At 42.3% G+C, this 15,438-nt stretch overlaps 1 protein-coding gene across 1 annotated transcript in view; it reads right to left on the bottom strand.

Annotated features, from left to right (window-relative positions):
* The window catches only part of Ism1 (isthmin 1), a 76,606-nt gene that overhangs the window by 18,624 nt on the left and 42,544 nt on the right, over positions 1-15,438 (bottom strand). The window contains exon 2 of the mRNA XM_021193786.1: positions 7,160-7,390. Within this exon, the coding sequence (XP_021049445.1) occupies positions 7,160-7,390 (231 nt within the window). The remainder of the gene's footprint in view (positions 1-7,159; positions 7,391-15,438) is intronic.

Raw genomic sequence — 15,438 nt, 5'->3', positions numbered from 1 at the left:
TGCACTCCAAGTAATCAGCGCAAGATGTACTGGGCAGATGCAATCCCAGCTTTGCCCTGACCCGACATCTGAGGAGTTGCTAAGATACTCTGCCAAATTGCACTGGGGTGTGCCCATCCTTTAGATAAACAGCTTGGGGATTGCTTGAATCCTATTCAGTCTGACACTTAAAGAAGCTGCCAAGTCAACAGTGGTCCTAGGCTTGAGATCTAGATATGGTCCAGAAGATGACTGTAGATCCCATAGGATACTGAGACTGTGTCAGGCCAAGTGCGTCTCCTCTGTTGTGGGATGCACAGAAGGACACCATGAACTTTATTTAGAGCATGCTGCCACCAAGGCTTTAATTTGTGAGCATCTCTTGCATTCTTATAGTTATGAAGGTTTTATGTAATTCAGCTACAATTTTAAAATTAAGAGACGAAATACAACACACATGTTCTATCCTTGTTGTTTGGCAGAATGGACGGTCGCTAGGGAATAATGACAACAAGGACCCTCATGGAACCTTGGAAGGACAATCGAGTGAAGAGCACACTGCTGGGTGGCATATATAGAACTCCCATGGAGGGATGGACAAGGCAGAGCCTTTGAATACATAGGCTTTCTCCTTTGAAGCCCCATCCCCCTCTTCCTACAGATAGAACTACTGAGCTGCAACAATTGTCTGCAAGGATATTAAGGGTCTTGGAAGAGAAAGGCTGCCAAGAGCTAGGGGAGCCAGGCAAGCAGGCAGTTATGGTAATGAAATCAGTCTTTGACTAGGAGATAAGAGAGGACATGCCCAAACGTTTGGTACTCCGTTTGTATTCAGACTGGAGTCAAAGGGGTTGCTTAAACAAAATGTGCCCTGCAATTTCTCCAAGCTGGGAATAAAAACAATTTCATGTTTCAAGCTATTACCGTCAATACGATTTCTTTTTCCTCCAAAATTGTTGCTCAGATCCAAACAAAATAGATTCCTTGCCTGGCGAAGCAATGGGTAGCAAAATAGGAATTTACTCCAAAAGCTATATCAATGACTAAATCTCAACAGCTTCGAGGTTTCTTTCTTCTATTTAATTTCGAGCCGCTGCCCCAAATGAATTACAAAACAAAACAAAACAAAACACAAACAAATCTTAGGACCCACCCTTCCCCACAGTCAGCAATGTGGAAACCTCACACTGGTATCAAAGGGGAAATCTAATCTTGAACCTGAAATTTTATAGGCATCCAATTAAAAAGACGAAACAAGCATGGCAAATGCCTTCTCAAATGGCTGGAATTAGTTTTCGTTTCCCGTTTCCCTTATTCTATTTGGGTGTTTTAGAGTCAGGGAAACCTTTGCAAAGATCTCTTGAGCAAGAAACATGAATGTGCTGAAGATACAGAGTGAGCACAGCTAACTCGAAGCTGATAAAGACACTCGATCTCTCCCTCCTTTCTTGCTCAATTATATGTCCTTGAAGTCTCTTAGAATACCTAGTGAAAGAAAGAGACCTCTTTCAAAAGATCCAGGCCAAATGTAAGACAGACTCTCTCTGCTCCAAAGGCTATGCAAAAATAGGTTTCAATTCTGTCCAAACTTGGGAAATAAGCATAACCCTGATCAGCTTTTTTGGTTTTTTGTTTTGGTTTGGTTTTGGTTTTATTTTATTTTTGCTCAAAATAAAACTTATACTAGAACCAAACACATTACTCTTGTTCTGGTAAGCACTTTCTATAGCAGGACTAAGACAGTCCCCAGTCTACTTGTTAATAAGCCATGGGCACCATGAATACAGAAGCTGTGCTGCCACAGTGAACAGACTGGGGTTTTCCCTCTTGCTGCTCCTAGAAGCTTTGTGAGCTGAATGGACTGAGTAGATGGATGTAGGTTATAATTTTCCAGACAGGAAAAGGATCCCCTCAAGAGTACAGAACATCCAGAAACATGTCTACAGCAAAGGTTTTTGCTGCCCGTCTTCCTTGACAACTTCAACAGAAAGAACACAAAATAGACCAGGAAGACATTCAATCCTCTTGTCTCGGACCTAATGATGCTCCAAAGAAACTGTGGTATTCCCTACATAATTGAGGTTAGTGCACTGAGCTTTGTAGCAGTGAGCTTGCCCAGACATTATTGTCTGTTCTACAGAATGTAGACTCAATTTTCAGGCAAAGACTTGACATAAGGAAATCATCTTCCCAAGGTAAATGGCAAAGAAGCCATAGAGACAGTTTTCAGAGAAATCTGTTGCCTTTCAGTTAATCTTTTAAAAATGTATGTATGTATGTATGTATGTATGTATGTATGTATGTATGCATATGTGTGTGTGTTTGTGTCTACACAGTTGTTGGTATGTGGAGATCAGTGGGCAACTTTATTGACTCTGTTTTCTCTTTCCACATGTATGTGGGTTTTGAGTATTGAACAAAGTAGCCAGGTGCCTGCAGTCAGGGCTTTTGTTTGCTGAACAAATTATCCTCATAGATGCTTTTCTGTCATCTTCATCATCTTTGACAATCATATTTATCAGTTACAGAAAGCTTATCATACACATAATCCTACGCTAAGCCCTTTTTATGGATGATCTCAATCCCCAGAGATTAGATGACACAGGTAATTGTTGGTAGAATTATACACCAATTTTATAGTCAAGAAAACTGAGGTACAGAGAGATTGGAAAACTGGCCAGGGGCTACAGAATCCAAGCAGACTGAGTGGTGGTGCTAGATTCCAAACTCAGCTCAGTTTGACTGCATAGTTCTTGATAATAGCAGAAGCCCACGAGAATCTCAGCTATCCAGGTTGATTCCCATTGGTACATTGGTTCTTATCTAGGACACAGACATTTCTTGGCTTTTATCCAGCCAGACTGGCCATTTCAAAAGTATCATAGATACGGGAGGGAAAATCAGAAGTAGAAGCAAGCAAAACCTTGAGCAGTCCCTCTGAGTATATTATGTAACGCCCAAGAGGCCTAGGGCCATGGAAATAAATCTGTGTAGAGAAGAAATGTCTGTTGGATCTCTGTGTTTAAGTCTCTCACAATGGAAGCAAAGAAAGAATTATATTGGTTGAAGTGGATACTGACCTCAGACTGGCTCAGAAAAGGGAAATATTTGGTTGTAAATAGCTACTGTGGCAATGAATTGATGCAGCAAGTCTGATAATGAGTTTATTTTGGAATTTTTGTCTTTATTATCTGACCATCAACCAAAGAATAGAAACTCAGCCAAGGGTAGTAAAGTTCAAGTCTAAATGGTCCTGGGGGATTAGCTTTCTTTCCTGAATGATTTTTTTTTTTTAAAGGAGAACTGAATTTCTTAGGTTGTTTAACATCTAACATGGAGATGCAGCTTAGGAATCTGAGGCTATTTCTTTCTCTTTGATGTATTATATACAGATGCATATGCAGCGATAATACTATCCTCCCACCTCATTCTCAACAGCCTGAATCCAGTGCTAACATGAACTCTAATTCACATGGAACAGAGGCTGCCTGACTTACGGCATAAAGATGCTCTGCAGAGGCAGATGTTAGGCTTTTATGAGGATTTTCCACCCTAAAAGTCAAACGGTGCAAGGGACATGGCCCTCTGCAGAAGCTCAGGAATGTCCCTTTTCAGGGGTGCAAACACTTTCAAAGGAGGGACAGGATCCAGCCCGGGAGCTTTGGAGTTGCAGAGGGGACAGAGATAAGGTTATTGATTCCTGCTAGGCTCCTGGGTTCCAGCTGAGAATAACTAGATGGAAGTAAGGGGCACGTTGCCTAGGGCGAGAGCACACAGGAGGCCAGAGGATCTGGCATTAGAAGCCTACACACCAGACACACCTCTTCTCAGGCCAAGAGCCAGTAGAGAAATGAGCAGGGAACCATGGTAAGCAGCAGGGCTTTGTGTGTGCCTGGCTGGGCTGGTTTGAACCAATGGCTTTCAACAAAAGAGTGCCTTGAGATCCAGATGAGAGCTGCCAACCAAGAATTCCCTTTGGGCAGCACCTTGTATTTCAAAGGACCACCAGGGAACTGGGTTTACTCAAGTGTAATGGTGCATGGGACTGTCCAGGCTAATGCTGTGCATATAAGCATCTACAGTGTGTAAGGGCACATGCACACACACACACACAAACACACACAGACACACAGAAAGAGAGAGGGGGAGAGACTCAGAGAGGCAGAGACAGAGACAATCAGAGACAGAGACAGAGACAGACAGACAGACAGACAGACAGACAGACAGACAGACAAGGGTGGAGTACACAGAGGAAGTAGCAGCCTTTATATAGTGCTCAGTTCTCTTTAGGGTAAAGAAGCCATCAGATCAATAAGATACTGGCTGTCCTATCCTCTAAGCTGTCTGCGTGGAAGACCAACAGACTGGGGTTATCTAAAGCAGAATGGAATAATTGGACTGTGCAGTGGGCAGAGGGCATCAGGCTTCAATATCCCTATGTTGGAAATGCATTGTCTCAAATCCATCTGCGAGTATCTCTGACATTTGAAGCCACAGACATATGTACCTTGGCACACATTGTGGTCTCTGGTGTCTGAAAAAATGACACCAGTAAAGCTCAAAGGCTCCCTAGAGATAACTCTGTTCTCCTCCCACCACATCCTCCAAGTGATGCTTCCCTTTCAGAAGCATCACTTGGAGATAAACTTGCTCCAGTGCTGGGCTAGGAGAGTACCAAGTGAAAAGAAGCGTCGACAGGGAGGTTCACCTGGAGTGAACAGGAGAAGGTGCAGAGTCTCCGTGGCACAAAACAGAAGATTCCCATCCGTAGCCACTCTTCTGTGTTGGCTGAAGAGGATTCTGCAAGGGACTATCCCAGAGAGAATCCCATGTTGTGAGGAGCCCTGGCTTGGTGGGCAGAGCCTTCCCTTACCCTGCCCTCAACCTCGGTCTAGATCTTCTTACACTGGTTAGCTCCTCTCCCAGGCTGAACTGTCTCAAAGGGTCCCTTACTTCCCATTCAGAAACAGCACAGCTTATTAGGAGGAAAACTTAAGTTTGTTTTTGTTTTTGTTTTTTTCTCAGCTGAATGCCTGGACAGATCTGGCATGTGAGTGAGGACAGGCTCAGTTTTCCCCAGGGTTAATCTGTGATCCTAGCAGCCTCTGTATCACTACTGTTCTCCCTTATCATTGGTACTTTCAAAGGTGTCAGCAGTGCCTGGATAGTGATAGGGCATTCCCTGACTGATGGAGAAAAGAAACAGGACCCAAGAAGTTTGGCTCCACATGTAATTTATTACTGGGCATACAATGCTACCTAATAAAATTGCAGTAAAGGAACAGCTCAAAAACTCACAGTGTTCCTTTCTCCTAAATCCAGCATTCTCTTGTAACTTTACATGAACAGTCCTTAAATCAATTTCTCCAATAGCTCAGGCTGAAGACCCTCCCCAATTTCTTGCTTCTGGGAAAAATGTTAGCCATGGGGTGGGGGTAGGGTCAATGTTCATGGTCTTAGGTCTTTGGAGGTGAGGGCAACTGGGCCCAGGAATCGTGACATCTATAAACAATGAAAAGTTTTCATAGATGAAGCTGCAATAGGGAACAGTGTGGGGGTGGGGTGGGGTGAGCAGTAGTACAGATCCACCTGTACCTACTCTGCCAGGTTGTCCCCTTCCACACACCTTGGGTAGATCCACTGCTCTTTCAGAGCCACGTGACCAGTTCCAAGGAGTAAAGGTCTTTTTCTCCAATAAATCATTATACTAAAGCTCTTAGCAGAAATGTTACTTGGAACGTGTAGTGGTAGCTGAGCATGCTCTGTCAACTAAGGCCTCCAAAACACTTTCCCCCAGAGCATTTGGGGATCCCTGCCCTGCTGCTTTCTGTCTTTGATTGGGGAACACTGCCATTCTGTCTTCCTCTGCCTTCAAGATCCATTTGGTGCTGTTGTCTGTGGTAACTGGGATACTCATGCCTGTGTCATCAACAGGAAGGACTGGAGGGATGTGACTTTATGCTTCCTAAAGTTGCATAACCTAATGCAGTGTTCTATGTGTAGCAGCCCTTGCTTGATGCTCGTTGATTATGACGTGTTATCAGCTCCTTGTTCAAATGCAAAACAACTCTGATGGAGGGAAGCTGCTCTGAAGTTATATTCAGATTGCCAGGAGAAAGGAAGGGGACACACACACACACACACACACACACACATGCACACAAACACGCAGTCCCCCACGCCATACTACACCCACCACACACAAACACTGGGGTTTGGAGAGAACCACTTAGTTAAAAATACTCTGAGTGAATCCAGAGTATCTTTCTGTTGCTACATAAACTAATGGGCATTTGATGTTATGTTAAAAAAAAAAAAGCTGTCTTTACACAAATGAGAGAAATCATAACAAAGCATAGACGTTTTGGAGGCAGGCACATAAAGACAGGAGTGAGGTGAGGGTTAGGTGGCTCAGGCCCACTCTGAGCTTCCCAAGCTAGCTTTCTGAAGAAGGAGAAGGTACAAGCACCATTCGCAATCTGGAGTTTGGTGGGTGGGTATTCCTGGGAGCTGGAGATCCTGGAGCTGACGAGCACAACGACAGTTAGTCACGTGGCCTTGGTGAGCTACATAGTGAACCCCTGAACAGCTGCTGCAGGGAGAGTGGCATGGCTTCTCCTTCATGAGGATGTCTGGAGGGCCACACCAAAGCATCGTTTCCCTTGAAATGGGAATGAATGCTGTTATTTTTATATCTGATGACCTTTTCTGGTGCCCCATTTCCCTGGCTTCATTAAAATCCCTTCTAATAAAATATATAGAATTCTCTTCTAGGAAGTTCCGTTTTCACTTTCCTTCTTACTTAATTTTTTGTTAGTCATGTATTCTTCAGGGAGTTGTCCCCTCCTGAAGGAGTTTCTGCTGTTGAAAGCGATGAGAGGAATCTTCCTCTGAAGAGAAGACTGTGGATTGCCTGGTCTAGTCACACACCACATAGTCTTTTTAAATAGCTGCCACATCTCTGCAATTTCAGGGTGCATTACTTTTGTTTTTATATCTCAGTGTCTCAAAAATCATGGTGGGTATTGCAATACTTTTTTTTTTGTGGGAATAATACAACCCTCATCAGAAATCACAGTATGGTTGAGAAGGACATGGGAGGAACACTGCTGGGCTTCTTAGAATCAGCCTGGGTAACAATGAACTATTTTCCTTCTAGTTGATAGTTGCTCAGAATTACCTGAATATTTGGATTCTGCCCATTGATATCAGCTTTGGAAAGATCTGGAAAGTTTGGTAGGTCAAGGAGAAAGGATCTGGGGCCGTCTCTCTGCAGTGAAGGATGCCCAGTCTCTGGAGGGAATCGCTGTCTGGGGAAGGGTTGGTGGACAACCTGGTGCTCCTCCGGGGCTTCTTTGGACAGAGGAAAGCCGGTTTCTGATGTGGAGTCACTCTCCAGGTTGAGGTTATTCTAAAATAGACAAACAGACAAGTAATGAACAAATAGTTAGAAGGCAGGTGGGTAAAAGTGCCGCTCTCAAGCAGTCCATTAAATTAATGGATAAGAACAATTCATTCCAGGGGGCTAGAATTAAGCCAGTGTCCTGGTCACTGTTCTATCGGTGTGACACCATGACCAAAAAAAAAAAAAAACCTCTTAAAACAGAAGTATCTAATTGGGGGCTTGCTTACATTTCCAGAGGGGTTAGTCCATGGTGGTCCAGACGGTATTACCATGGTGGGAAGCAGACAAACAAGCAGGGTGCTGCAGCAGTAGCAGAGATCTTTACATCCTCATTACAGGCTCCAGGCAGAGAGAGACACTGGGCTTGGAATAGGCTTTTAAAACCTCAAAGCCCATTCCCAGTGACATAGCTCCACCAAGGCCACACCTACTACAACAAGACCACACCTCCTAATCTTGCCCAAAGGGTCTACCAACTGATGACTAAGCTCTCAAATATATAAGCCTATGGGGGCCATTCTTATTCAAACCACCACAGCCAGCATAGTATACCCAGCTCATTTCACTAGCGCATGGTTTAGTTTCTCCATCTTTAAAAGGCCAAGTCAGGAAATGTCTTCCAGTTTGCGACTTAGGAATTTTCTTGAGAGTTATGAACTATTTATTAAGGACCAAAGCACATCAAAATAAGACAACTAGTTTAAAGGAAAAATGGTACTTATTTAAAGCTGAGACTAACAGTTTGTTTTTCACATCCTCAACTGGTTAACCACCACAGCTTTCATTATACTCTTAATATACAGTTTAGTTTCTTTGCTGTGTGTCATGGAGGAAAAGATTTGATTAAATCAGATAAATGTTTATGTCAAACTGTTGACTACATTCACCTATTCATCTACCTGTTGAGGTTTGGTTTTTTGCTTTGTATTGTAATGCTAAATACTGGTCCCAAGGCCTGGTTACTCCCAGGAATAAAAGAATTTGCACATAGACCCTAGTGTTGCTATGTAACCTTGCCCCCAAGTTATCCCTGATTGGTGAATAAAGGTGCCTACAGCCTATAGCTGGGCAGAAGATAGGTGGGGTTTTGGGGTTCCTGGTCTTGGGATTAAAGGTAGGGGACTATTAGGAGGAAGAAGGAGAAGAGGTGGAGAGAGGAGTTCCCATGGGGTAGGTGAGTTATGAAAACATGACCATGAGGGCTGGCCAATTAAGAGTTAAGAGCAGCCCATCCAGAACATATCAAATTATATCTTGGGACTATTGATGGGGAAGTAAATTCCAGTAGCTTAGAGGGTAGAATATCTGCCTAGCTCGGGTGCTATAAAAGCTGGATATAAATATAAAAGTTGTATGTCTTTTATCTGGGAACCAAATGATTAGAAGTAGAGTAGAAACCCCTGATTTGAGATTAAACATCTACTCCAACATCTACATATTCATTTCTGTTCCATCCATTTATTTATGCTTATTCATCTACCCATTTATCCATTCCTACATCCATTTCACTTATATCTTTCTATCCATCTCTCTAATACAAAAATTTCGCCCACATGTTAGGCAAGAGATACATTAATAAATGAGATAGTCATGTGATATGTATTCTTTTGTAATGCACATCTATGTGTAACAAACAAAACTTACATAGATAAGCAACACAAGAGAGTACTCATTGCTAAAAGAAAAGAACAAAGGAGACAAGATGATGGAGGGGAGGTTATCTAGGTAGACAATGTCTCTGAAGATGCAACATCAGAGACAAGATCCGAGGAAGAAAATAAGAAGCCTTGAAGAGATGCAGAGGGATGGCAAAGAGCAAGTAAGACAGTCCTTACAGAGGGGGAACTAATGCCTACTTCAAGGGACATAAAGGCTGGCTGTAGAGTGACAAGAACTGAAAAGCCACAAAGGGGAGAAGGATGGAGAGACAGAGAGAAGAATGACAAAAAGGGAATGCTGAGATTTAATGCCATTATTCTTAAAATTGCCAGTCAAAGGCTTCTCTTACCCAGTAAAAACATCTCAATTAACTTGTCATTGAGGAACTTTTCTAATGTAGCTGTCCCTGTTGTTTTGCTCTCTCTGGACCACTTAGCAAAGGCATCCTCTGTCTCTTCAGGGATAGTATTTTTATGTTTACTGGTGGAAGGAGACATGGAGATAGAATTTCCCCCAGACTTTGGGTCAGTGGCTAATGCTGGTGTTATTGTTGGGCATGTTTTGAGGTTTGGGAGTTATGTTCCAGCACAGTGTCTCCACACACACTCCCTGCCCCCCACCACAGGGTTGTTGACCCAGCCAAACAATTCTGTCTACAATCAAAACACTCTTGACTCTGAATACCCGAGGTCAAGAGCAGCCTGAGACTGAAGTGCACACAGACCACCTTTGTTGATGTTTGGAGGAACAAAGATGAGCTCAGGGAGTGGATCAGGGGATCTCGAAGTGGGAAGTGACAGGCTTCGTGTTTTCACTTGCCTTCTCTTTTGCTCAGGAGATGTGGCCTCGCCAGTGTCTTTGTTCACCTTTCCAACTTCCTCTCTGCCATCATTTCTGTTTCCTGGCACGACTGTAGAGGGAGTTAGCCTAGAGTTCTGAGGCATTGCTCAATGCAATGAATTCTAAATGTACTATTGTTTGATTGGGTTTGGGGTGGGGGAGGATAAGAAGGAAGGATAGAGGGGAGGGGGAGAGAAAGAGAGAGGAGAGAAGGAAATAGATAGGAAAGAGAGAAGTGATGAGAACAGATTTCTTCATCCTAAGAGCTCTCTGTTTCAACTGCCACAAAAGGTACTTGGATATACTTGAATGTAGTTGTTTCTGTGCCTTTATCACTGGACATCTCACTCCTACACTTCCCCGATGGTGTTTTTGAGAATACAGTTGGATTTTCCCTGTTAGTGTTAGAGAGCAGAGTTGGATTCTCCTGGAGAATTTCTTGTTGAGGATTCAGGCACATAAAGTCATATCTGGGGCTTAGTATTTGCCTTCCAAATGCTTTAGAGATTTTTCTAATTCACGCCCCAGCTTTTATTGTATAAAAAGACATGCTCTTAACTAGATCAAAAAGGAAGTTCTTTGAGCTGGAGATGTAGTTCAGTGGTAGAGCATTTTTCTAACATGATCAGGGTCCTAGGTCCAATTCCCAGTACTGCAAAGTATGCATACACATATAAGGCATGAAGCATTCTTTTTACTACTAAATGTTGTGTTTTTGAAGAGGTTTGAAACTACTTATGTGGCTAGTTAACATTTTTCTTAGATGTCTGAAAAGAAAAGAACTGAATTTAACTGATTCCACACCCCCATGACCCTTGGATTCTTCTGATAGAAATTTCACTACCATAGAGTGACTCCTGGCTTAGCTTCAACCCAAACAAACTCTTTCAACTTTCTATGGCTCAATGCCCCTCTATTCAAAGCACAGCAGATAATCACAGTCCTATACTCTTCCAGCAGGATGGTCAAGAGTTGGACTGTAGCTACACAATAAAGAAGTGCAAAGTTAGGGCCATTGGCTGAGCAATCCAGGCCACAAGTACTTCTGTTGGGAATAGTTTAATGACTGGGATTCAAGTATGTTTTGGATTAGGTCTTGCACAAAATTGTGGCATTGCTCCATCATTCCTCAACCTACTCTGATCCCCAGACACTGGCTCAACATTTGTAAAGTATTTGTCAGATGAGAATTAATAACAAAATGCTATTCGAAATTTCTGGATATCTGAGTTATGTTTGCATCTCTTCCAAATGTAGTTACCTTGAGACCTTATTTTGCTGTCAATGGTCACTCTAAAATGAAATGGAATTTTACTCCATCAATAACAACTAAAATGACATAAGGAGCTTGCTTGCTTTGTATGGGAACATGCTCCTTTCTCCATAGCCTGACTTTAATCTGTGACCCACCATTAGCAATGGTGTAGCACAGACCCAGTGGCCATGTTTCCTTAGTGGTTCTAATGGCAGAGCTGTTACTCCCACTGAAAATGAAAACAGGACAACTGAAGTTGAGGAAGGTAATACTTGGTTAAATTAGCTGACTCTGGCTTCATAAATCCATCTTTGTGCACAGGAATCCCTTTGTACTCTACAAGCAGTTGGAGTTAACATAGGATGGCACTAAAAACCATCATGCTGTTGTATGTCAATGCTTTGCTTCGGATAGCAATACGATAGTAGACATTGTGATCACTTATCCAATGATCCTTCCCATCTGCTTTTTATTTGGTGTTTGTTTCAGGTGAGAAGAAAGTTCCTAAAACTATATTTTCCAAACTCTGTTGGAGCTGAGGGGAGATTGTGTGACACAGGCTGTCCAGTTAGGGTTAAGGAGACGTAAGGGCTTGAACTGCTAACAAGGAGGCAGATCCAGTATGCCCTTCACCCTTCTCTCTCCCACTTTCACCCATATTGAGAACTGAGAGCATCACCAGTCTCATCACATCAGTCCTTGATTATCGACCCCCTAAATGTTTTCCCGTTATTGTTATCATTGATAATTGTCCCAGTTAGGGTTACTATTGCTGTGATGAAACACCATGACCGAAGCTACGTGGGGAGGAAAGGATTTATTAGGCTTATACTTCCATATCAAAGTACATCATCAAAGCACATCAGGACAGGAACTCAAGCAGGACAGGAATCCAGAAGCAGGAGCAGATGTGGAGGCCATGGAGGAGTGCTGCTTACTGGCTTGATCATCATGGCTTGCTCAGCCTCCTTTCTTATAGATCCCAGTCCAGGGGTGATCTCAACCATTATGGACTGGCTCTTCCCCCATGGATCAATTAATCCAGTAATTTATAACTTAATTAAATAATGAAGAAACTATCCTAAAGCTGGATTTTATGAAGGCATTTTCTCAGTTGAGGCTCTCTTCTCTTTGATGGTGCTAGCATGTGTCAAGTTCAAATAGGAACAATGCTCTAAGAGCAGTGTTCACTTCTGTAAATTCACTTGTATTTTTAGACTTGTGACTATTATTTAAAAGTTAAATGCTCTGCTTTTATGGTTTATGTGTCAGCTTTATGCCAGGACCATGGATTTGTCATGAAAAAAAAAAATCCTGTCACCTGCCATTTATGTTGATGGAATGTGGAACTGTGTTAACTGAAATGAGCTGAGTAAAGAAAGACAAATACTGCCTATTGTTGCTCATTGGTGGAAGTTAAAAACTCTTAATATCAATGGAGTAGTGAATATACTGGTTGCCAGGGACTGGGAAAGTAAGGGAGTACAGGAGATGTTAGATAATGGGTACATAAGTACAGTTGACAGGGCCAACTAGGTCTGTTGTTTTATAGCACAGGAGGGGAACAATAATCTCCAACAATTTGTCATATGTTTCAAAATAACTAGAGAAGTTCAAACAGTCCTAAAACATAGATATGATATATAAGTAATAGGTATTTGAGGCTGATTATCATCACATACTACATATTTATTTCGAATCATCATACTACACTCTTTAAGTATACACAAATGTTCTATATTAATAAAATAAGATGCTCAAATGCAGGAAGAAACCATGGTCAGAATATGTTATATGAAAAAATTATTTTCAATAAAAAAGTGAAAACCTATTTAGTTAATTAACTGCATTGAGTTTCTGATCTTTGTGACTGAACTCAATCCTTAAGTGACAGAATTATTGGCAGAGCATAAGATGACAGTGAATTCCATGTCAGCCAGTAAGATACTCTGCAACCTCTCATAGCATCCCATTCTAAACTTGTACTCCTCTATACAGCTTTACTGAACCTTCATTGCTTCTGCATTTCCACGTTGCATTCCTTAAATCCTGCTGACTGACCTGTGCAGTATTTCCTTTACATTGTACTGGAGTGCTCTCAATAACATCTAGGGCTTCTCCCCTCTCATTCAAACGAACTGCTCCTTGGGCAAATGGCTGAGCTGAGAGCTTGGGCATTTATAAGAGCACACGAGTTCAGAATACTTTGCTGTGACAGAAGGTAAGGACATTTTCAGTGCCTAATGGGGTTATCTTGAAAAAAACAAAACAAAACAAACAGGAACTGACTTGAGGGGCTCCCAGTGAGATTATACAATTTGGACATTAAAAAAAAAAAAAAAAAAAGCAAAACTACACAACAGACACACTGAATCTGAAAGTGCATGGGCATATAATGGTACATATAAGAAAAAAAAAAAATTCCCAGAAAATGACCCCAGGGTCCCAGCTGGTCATTTGGTACAGACAATGAGTACAAGGGAGAAAGAGTAAGATTCTTTGAAGTAGTTGTAACCCACTACTTCTGAGAGGGTAACTTGTGAGCTGAGGTCCAAAGGAAGTAAAAGTCCAACAGGTGACAGGAACAGGAAGTGGGAAGGTGAGTGAGCGAGGAAGACTCAAACCTGCTTCCTGCATTCCTACTGTAGTACCGCTCACAGGTGTAAATACCAGCTTGTCCTGTGACTTTCCCACTAGGTACTGCTTCTCTGGTGGCATTCTGCAGGTCAGTTGGAGGCTTGTTGGATCACCTCAGCACTCCGATGTCCTCTGTCTCCCTTCACTCTCAGAACCTGGTCCTGCATATCCCCGGGAAGATCTATACGGGGATGAATGAGACTGCTTTCTGAGGTGGTTTTGATTGTGTCCCTTATGCTGGGTGTATCTATGGTTCCAGACCAAGGATGTTCAGTCATGACATTCTGCCACTGTGTGGCTCAAGCTGCTTACTGTGACTCCCTTGTGGCCAAGGTGGACTTCCACAGCCACATCAATGGCAATGAATACAAGGGAGAAAGAATAAGGTTCATTGGTCAAATAAACCTCAGGACAAATTGAGATGGTGATCATCCAGCAGGCAAGATGATCACAGCAGGGAGGATGAGGGTGAGGAAATCGGCTGTAGATCCAGATCTAGGAAAAATGATCTAACCGTTGTTGTCTGCAAATAGCACCCGCTCTGTTCTGCAAATACCAGCCAATGGCTGTTGTGTGAAAACCACGGCTGCTCTGGCCCCTCCCCGAGCCTCCAGGCGAGGCTCACACTAGTAACAAACTGGTCAGCTCGAAAGGTCTCAGTGCTTTTTTATTTTGAAGGCTGTGAATACTATTCCCAGATTAATACGTTTCAAGAGTCGGACTACATGGCAAATTTCTGGGGGTAAAAAAAGGCTGTATTGACAATCTCTGGGTTCCAACCCCCCAATTCCAACTGCTAAGGGGGCACCAAAGAAGTACTAGCTAATGATAATGATTGCTATGTCTTGTTAGATTTTGTTTTAATTAATCTCAGGCTCTAGGCCTCATTACTCCTAATGTGGCTTTAATGTGGGATTCTAAAGGGAAAAAGAAAGAATCTAAGAATCTTCTATTGAAGATATTAAAGGAGATATTATTAGCAATGCATTTGGTTTCATAGGCTTTGAACAACAAACAACAGAGATTATAATTAACGTCACTGTAGTCTCTCTCCTGAAAACACACCAACAATATAGCTAATTAGCAATATGTCCTCATTTGCAGCTGGACATCTGCATATTATTATCAACAATGCTCGTTTCCCTTTTCCAGATTAAAGGAAGCCATACTGCACCCAGACATATGGCTACACTTCTTCCATATTAAAACACTCTGTTCCTTGTACCCGGGATAATCATGCTTTTTTTTTTTTTTTTTTTTTTTTTTTTTTTTTTTAATCTGTGCTGGGCATCGATTTTGTCTGGAAAACTTCCACAGATCTAAAAATAAATTCAAGAATGCCACTGGTGAGGTTTCAAAGGGAAGAGCCAAAGTTCTCCATTTGGGGAGAGATAAAAGGATAAAGGACACACTGATTATTTTCACACATGATTGAAGACCAAGTACTCCTGGGGAGAGAAAAGCTGGAGAATAAATAAAATAAGTTGCAAACCTCAGCATCTCTTACTCCAGGGGCACACTTGTTCTTGATGCTCAAGAAGATGGAATGGAGAGAGGTACTCTAGGAGTGGTAGCAGTGGGTACTGGGAAGCGGCAATTAAGACCCACTGGGGAGACACCATCCAATGTGGATTCGTGGGTCCTAAGGTTGACTTAGAACCTG

Source organism: Mus pahari, chromosome 3 (genome assembly GCF_900095145.1).
Source record: "Mus pahari chromosome 3, PAHARI_EIJ_v1.1, whole genome shotgun sequence".
In the NCBI taxonomy this organism is placed as follows: domain Eukaryota; kingdom Metazoa; phylum Chordata; class Mammalia; order Rodentia; family Muridae; genus Mus; species Mus pahari.
The sequence above is the reverse complement of the archived record's forward strand: the minus strand, read 5'-3'. Positions and strand labels throughout refer to the sequence as shown.